The sequence below is a fragment of the Otolemur garnettii genome, unplaced genomic scaffold (genome assembly GCF_000181295.1).
Source record: "Otolemur garnettii isolate 467f Iridium unplaced genomic scaffold, OtoGar3 scaffold00273, whole genome shotgun sequence".
Taxonomy (NCBI): Eukaryota; Metazoa; Chordata; class Mammalia; order Primates; family Galagidae; genus Otolemur; species Otolemur garnettii.
Window position 1 is genome coordinate 979,056 of NW_003852668.1, and position 7,506 is coordinate 986,561.

At 48.9% G+C, this 7,506-nt stretch overlaps 2 protein-coding genes across 3 annotated transcripts in view; one reads left to right on the plus strand and one right to left on the minus strand.

Moving 5' to 3' along the window:
- The window catches only part of TRPM8 (transient receptor potential cation channel subfamily M member 8), a 91,000-nt gene extending 86,126 nt beyond the window's left edge, over positions 1–4,874 (minus strand). For both annotated transcript variants that reach the window (XM_023508751.1, XM_023508752.1), the window contains exons 1-2: positions 4,758–4,874; positions 1,398–1,471 (exon numbers count right to left, since the gene is read on the minus strand). In XM_023508751.1, the coding sequence (XP_023364519.1) occupies positions 1,398–1,471; positions 4,758–4,874 (191 nt within the window). The remainder of the gene's footprint in view (positions 1–1,397; positions 1,472–4,757) is intronic.
- Positions 4,875–6,201: 1,327 nt separating this feature from the next.
- LOC100947005 (60S ribosomal protein L29) lies at positions 6,202–6,868 on the plus strand. Its single transcript, XM_003802996.1, has one exon. The coding sequence runs from the start codon at positions 6,240–6,242 to the stop codon at positions 6,735–6,737; it is 498 nt and encodes a 165-aa protein (XP_003803044.1). The 5' UTR covers positions 6,202–6,239; the 3' UTR covers positions 6,738–6,868.
- Positions 6,869–7,506: the final 638 nt, after the last annotated feature.

Sequence of the window (7,506 nt, forward strand, 5' to 3'; positions counted from 1 at the left end):
AGAATTGCCTAAGCCCAAGAACTGGAGGTTGCTGTGAACTATGATGCCACGGCACTCTGCTGAGGGTGACAAAGTGAGACTCTGTCTCTAAAAATAAAAGAAAATAAAGCCTGGGTTCAAATCACTCATCCATCTTCCACTGGCCATGCGACCTTGGAAAAAATAATGAACCCCTCTGGGCCCCATTTGCCTTATCACAAAAAATAATAACAGTGACCTTGGCAGGGAGTTGTAGTATCAGCAATTGAGTAAATAAATTCCTGTGGCATGGTAGATGCTCGGAAAATACCTAAATGAAAGGATGAACCCAATGTATGTTTTCTACCCATCCAATGAATAGATTAATAGCAAATCCTTCAGTGAAATGTGCATGGAATGAATCGCTGATTTACAGAGTTTGTACTTTATCTGAATGACTCACAGTGAGTACATCTATACTAATGGGAAGTAGACAGCTCTCAGTTTCTCTCGTGTTCCTTTTTTAGTTCCATGAAGTGAGAAAACACATCTACTGAGAGCCTTGCATGCTCCAATTTTACATGCCTCCTCTTTGAATCCTTAGCCTAAAAGTGAGGTAGACTTTTGCTAGATTTTTAGGATAAGAAAAATTGCCATCCACAGAGGGGGCAGCCAAATCAAGCTTGGAGTCAAGGGTGAAGCTAAAGGACCTTTCCCGACTTATTTCTACATCCTGCCCCTGTTCAACTTTAATTATAAACTGTAAGGCAACTTCCAATTCGTAAATTGGAATTATTTCCAGTAACTTCCTTGCATCAGCAGCAGGCAAAGAGGAACAAGACGAGTGAGCGGTAAGATTAAAATTGTTGGCATCTGATTCAGGTGTATCTTCTGCAATCCTGTCCATTCACTCACCTGCTCACAAGCATTTATTGAGGACCTCCTGCATTCTGAGCGGGTGGGGGCCGCTTTTGTAACCCAACCTTAATGTTCCAAAATGCATGGGGGTTGGAGCTGGTGGTCACCCAATTATCAATCCAAGGGAAGGCTAAAAGTCAAGAGGGGGGAGGGAAGGGCTGGCAGAGGAGCCGGTCAGGTGACACAGGTGAGTGTGCGTGGTCTTGCCTACCCACTGCTATACAGCACCGTTCACTGCCCAGGCCACTCGAGTGCCTGGCTCATACGAGTGCCAAAGGGAGTGGCAGCCTCTCTCAGGGACCAACTATTGCCAAAGCTAAAAACATTTTTTAAAAAAATTAAAACTCTAAGGAACAACTACAAGCTACGTGCCAAATCTTTCTTACTCACACCCCATTTCTGAGAATTACAAGATGACAACGTCTTTAATGGTAAACTAGTGAGCGTCTCTGTTTCTTACAATGATGGCTGATAATTTGCTTTGAACATGGAAAGCAGAAACAGGGAAAATAGTAGCTTACGTGGCCTTGGCATCTTTGGTAAAGAAGACACATTCTCGTTTCTTAAAGTTTGCTTGAATAAAATTCACAAAGTCCTTTGGAGAGAGAACATTGGATGATACATTACTAACTTATTCTCATTCCCACTGACATTAATAAATTCTAAATAAGATCTAATCCCACTTCAAAGGCTTTAAGAATTTACCATGTATGTCTTCATAGTATCCAGAATTTGTCCATGCTTTTCGGGTACAAAAAGTTCTTTTTTTTAAGAGGCATACATTTAAATTTTTGTAACTAAATTCAAATTTTCCCAAAAGTTACGTGGAGTTATCTTGTGTAGAAATGGCATTATACACACACATTGTGTTTTCCTGCCTCCAAGGCTACCAGGGGGAATATAAGTATTGGATAGTTTTTCATAAATAATAAATCCATGCAGATTCCCAGTCCCTCGCATGCTTGCTTTTTAAAAGATGTGTTCCAAAACCTCCTTCCAGAGCTGTCTTTGGCCTCCCCGAGGCACAGTGCTTAGGCACACCTGGGACCCAGTTCTGACAAACCAAAAGCTTCCCTAAGTGGGCAGAAACACACTATCTGGAAACAAATGAAAAAGTGCTTTGAAAATACCTTCAGTCCTCAGAGTGGGAGGAGATATTTGCAACATACATTAGACATCATAGGATCGGTAACCAGACTATATAAGAACTATAAACTGGTATGAATAAGATAGATGACCCAATGGGAAAAAAGGGCAAAAGAGCAAACATTGACTAAAAGACAATAACCCAGAAACACATGAAAAGAAGCTCAGTCAGACACAAGTATTATTAATGAGGCAAATAAAAAGTAAAACCACAATGGGATCCCATTTCTCACCCTCCAGGTTGGCAAAAATTAAAAAGGCAATTAACACTCAACACAGGTGAAGGGAGGGCATGGGAAAACTGGTACAACTGTTCCAGAAAAGTGACTACTATTGTCAATAAAGTTATCTCCCTGAGGATTCGTCCTTTGTCTAGAGAGGTAGGACTGTTCCGTGCTGTTCCGTGCACGACCTGCACACTCAGAGAGCCTGCGGTGAGCTTCCCACTTCCCAGGGCTGCATGGGGCTTCCCTTTCCAGCAGCCCAGTGCCACTTCCTGCAGGTCGCCAGGGGCTGGCAGCTGGAGTGCTCAGGTAAGTTCACACATAGTCGGCCTCTAGACAAGGTGCTGGCACCAGAGCTAGCCCTGACTCCTTCTTCCTGACTGCAAGGCTGTCACCAGGGGATCCCCCTCCTGGAATGAAGTGCAGGGTGTCTCCACCTCCCTGTCTACCCCCACCCCTGCAAGACAATGGGGCCCATGTGCCAGCTCTACCAGATCCTTTGGACAGGTTTCCCCATAAATCCTGTGTCTTAAACCGAGGCCTTAAAAAAGAGAGATATTGACTGCCATCCACCCGGCCTCAACCCAGAGAAGCTTTCCTGGGGAGACCCAGCTTACACCTCCAAGAATGTTAAGACGAGTATTGTTCCTAATAGAAAAACCAGAAACCCAAATGCCCACCCCCTTAGGCCAGATAAATAAAAGCACACATGGGCTACATAGAGAAATTGATCAACATCTGTCCCACCTAGCAACAAGTGAGTGTTAAGCAAAAAAAAAAAAAACCACTTATAGTATAATTCCATGTACATCAAAAACAGATAAAACCAAAACATATTGCTTAGAAAAATAGATATTCAAGTCATAAAATTATAAATAAAAGCAAAGAATGGGTAACACAAAATTCAGTGTGATGGCGAGAGAGGAAATCCAACAGGGAGGGCGTGTGGGAGATTCTGAGTGCCGACACTGCCCTGTTCCCCAGGCTGTGGTGCATGTGAAGGCATTCATTTTAACACTCTTCTTGAAGCTGGAAACTTACATTTATACATTCTTTTCTATATTTGTATATTTCACCACAAACACATAGAAAAAAATAGCTTTTACACCTACCTGTACACAAAAATTTTGAAAATCTGTGGGCCATTTTTCCTCATGGATTTTTTTATCCACTTAACTAATTTTGAGTCTACTTAACACAAATGAAGGAAAACTCAACAGCTTTGTAAGCTTGTGAAACCAATAATCGTGGAGGAAGAGTGGTGATAACAAAAATCGCTTTGTTGCTGGAAATTCCTTCTGAAAATGCACTCTGCTGAGATGTAGACACTCCAGGGCAAAAAGAACCCCCCAGAACCACGATGCCTTTGGATGGTCTCAGCACCTCAACAGGTTCCCATGAGGCCACCAGCATGGGGATAAGATGACCTGCAGGGGCTGGGGGAGGCCCAGGTGCTCGCCAAAAGAATCAGGCCCAGGTGCTCGCCAAAAGAATCTCCGGGGGCACTGATGCCTGAAGCCAGAGGGACCCATCTGCAAAGGGCTCCCCAATGATGCTTCATTGCTTGGGGTGGGAGGAGGAAAGAGGGGGAGAAACATGGGCGAAGCCTCCAGTTCCCTTTGCCCACTATTTGGTGCTCACAGGCCCCGGGTGCAGGTAAACCTGGGGAGGCGCTCAGCCGGGAGTGTAGGTGTAGGGGGAGCCCTGAGAGAGGCCTCCGTAAACTTTGTGCAGGAGGGGCCTCACTTGCCTAGTCACAAAATCAGTCCCTATGTAATCCCCCAATGGGAACAAAATGCTGACCAGCACCCTGGAGCCGCCCACCGTCTTCCCTTTCTCTCCAGTGCTAGCCTCTGGCCCAACTTGCAGCAGTATTTGACAGGGAATTTGGGTCATCTTAGACTGGAGGGTCATCTTAATTTCCTGACAAACAAGTGTGAGTGTGGGCAGGAAACCTGTGGAAGGAACTTTGCCCGGTGTCAGCAAGGCCAGGGCAGGGAGAGGCAGAAGGTCGGAGGAGACCACCTCCTGCTGACACCCCCACCTGCGTCCTGCTGGTTTAAGAAGCCTTAACAGGGCACATCTGTGTCCTGAAGCTACAGGGAGGCTGGCTTGGGATGAGCAGAGAGGCTGTTCCGAGAATGAATGCGGGTGGACCCGAGCTGAGACCTGCCCCCAGGGCTGGAGAGGGGACTGAGATCCGGGACTGAGATCCAGGACTGAGATGGAGAGCCGGGCAGCAGCATGGAACAGTGAAATAAGTGTCAAGGGCACAACAGCTCCAGCTTCTCGGAGTCCGTTAGCAAATGCATTATGTAACTGGTTTTAAAGTTATAGCCTCTAAGACTGGTGACACGTGTGACTCACACTCTCACTGCAGGACAGGTCTGTGCTCCGTGACATGCTGGAGTACAGGGTCTGGGTGACACGTGTGACTCACACTCACTGCAGGACAGGTCTGTACTCCGTGACATGCTGGAGTACAGGGTCCGGGTGACATGTGTGACTCACACTCTCGCTGTAGGACAGGTCTATGCTCCGTGACATGCTGGAGTACAGGGTCCGGGTGCTGTCCAAGGTCCCATTTCTTCTCTTCCTCATGCTCAGCCTGGCAGCCTCAAAGGACATCTCTCCTGTGGAGATGGGGCAGGGGATAAGTCTGGGTTACAGGCAGTGAAAGCACTTCCTCAAAGCTTCGCCCCTCTGCTCCCTTCTCTCCACCCTCTCCTCTGCCATGTGCAGTGTCCTGTGCTCTGTCCTGCCCACCAGGGACACTGTGCCCTTGCCCATAATTGCTGTTTGTCCTCCAGGTCCCAGCTAGAGGGTCCTCCCCAGCGCGTCTTCCCTAGTTCCCACCCCTGCCTGGGTCAGGATCCCCTCCTGGGAGCAGCATGAGGGGTGCCAGGTCACAGCCACCCAGCCCTGAGGGGACAGGCTGGGCAGTCTGCATCACGGAGCCACAGGCACATGTGGTTTGCAGTAGCTGTTAGCTGAGGTAAAGAGTTTGGAGAAGAGCAGATTTGCAGAGCAGACTGTAACTAGCAGCTTGTTCGGCCAGAGGACAGGCCTTGGGTGGGTGAGAGGAATCCTGCACCTGCTCCCAGTAAGTGAAGCAGGAGAAGGATGTTGACCAACTGGGCTGAGGGGGCTGGGGGGCAGCATGCTCCAAGTCACCCCAAGGACACCCAGCACATCCTCTTGTTAGCCTGAGCATTACAGGAAGTCATGTCCATGCAGACACTTCCCCAGGTCCTTGCTCTGCTCTTCTCACTGTGACACTCCCATCCCACCCTCCAGGGGTCCCTTCCTCTCCTGTCTCCCAGACTCTAACTTAGACCCACACCCCAAGCTCTGGACAAAATCCCCTACTACCTCTGGACCTCCAGTGCAGTCCGCAGACAGGGAACAGGAGCATCATCCTTCCCTGTGCCTTGCAGAGTCCCCTCCTCCTGGCTCCAAGCCCCTTCCTCTCTGTCTCCACCATGTCCTGGTCCCAATTCCTCCTCCTGGCCCCTCCCAAGGCTCTTCAATTGCCAGCACCTGCCACCCAGGGTCCTTCTTGCCTCCCAGCCCAATAGTGCCCCCTGAACCCTGCTCCTCCCTGGGACCCTGCCTTTCTCATCTGCAGTGCCCCCTCTGTCCAGAACCCCTTCCCAGACCCCTCCAGCTGGGCAGCTCCTACTCAGCCTCCAGGCTCAGCTCACACATCGCATCTTCAGGGAGACACCCCATGCCTGCGCCCTGTGCCTGCAGCTCTGCTACCTTCCTCCAAGCATGGGCATCATGACCTGTGTAATGATCTGTTTGGCCCCGTAACTAGCCGAGGCCAAGAACCAAGTCTTTCTGGTTCACCAGACTTTGGGGCCTGGTGTAGTGCTGAACAGCTGCATGATATTTATTGGGGGAGTCATTTGAATGAATAGATTTCCCCTTGAAAATTCCCCTTTGGTTCCGGTCGTAGGCGCTAAGGCAGTCGCGGGTCGCGGTGCAGACATGGCCAAGTCCAAGAACCACACCACACACAACCAGTCCAGAAAGTGGCACAGAAATGGCATCAAGAAACCCCGATCGCAAAGATATGAATCTCTTAAGGGGGTAGATCCCAAGTTCCTGAGGAACATGCGCTTTGCCAAGAAGCACAACAAGAAGGGCCTGAAGAAGATGCAGGCCAACAATGCCAAGGCTGTGAGTGCACGTGCTGAAGCTATCAAGGCCCTTGTAAAGCCCAAGGAGGTTAAGACCAAGATTCCAAAAGGTGCCAGCCGTAAACTCAGTCGCCTTGCCTACATTGCCCACCCCAAGCTTGGGAAGCGTGCTCGTGCACGCATTGCCAAGGGTCTCAGGCTCTGCCGGCCAAAGGCCAAGGCCAAGGCCAAGGCTAAGGCCAAGGATCAAACGAAGGCCCAATCTGCTGCTTCATCTGCAGCTCCAGCTTCAGTTCCAGCTCAGGCTCCCAAAGGTGCCCAGGCCCCCACAAAGGCTTCAGAATAGAGGCATCTGTCTGCCACGAGGACAAAAGGACTGGTGTGACCTCTAGGCTGCTGTCTGTATGGGGCTGGGGTCCTCCTGTGCTATTTGTACAAATAAACCTGAGGCAGGAAAAAAAAAAAAAAAAAAAAAAAGAAAATTCCCCTTTGGTTTGCAAACTACTTGCATGTCACCTTCCACACCCCTGGGTGCATAACGTCCAGGGCACAGAACAGACTATCGCTCAGCCCCACCCTGCTCCTGGCCCCTCACCCAGTGGTCCTAATGCCGTCCAGATCACCCAGTGGCCCAGACTCCTCTGTCCCAATTGCCCATTCCAGGCCAGATGGAAGATTCTGACATGCGACAGAAACTGGATGCTTTTAAATCTGCTCCATCTCACCAAGATGTGGAAACAACTCAAGTGCCCAGCAACTCACAAATGGATAAATCAACTATGGTATAAGTATACATGGCTTCCTATTCAGCCATAAAGAAAGACAGAGCTTTTACATCTTTTGTACTTACCTGGATGGATTTGGAGAACATTCTCCTAAGTATCACAAGAATGGAAAAGCAAGTATCCAGAGTACTCAATGCTAATATGAAACCAGAAGATGAACAACCACACACCCACACAAGAGAAAAACACAATTAAATTCAAGTTGGGGGAGGGGAGGCCGGAGGAGGAGAGGGAGGGGTGTGGTGAGCTGTCACCTAAAGGGTCCAATTTAGGGGCATACGGTGCACCTCTGGGGTGAAGCGCTCAACTTAGCTCAGTTAACAAATGCAA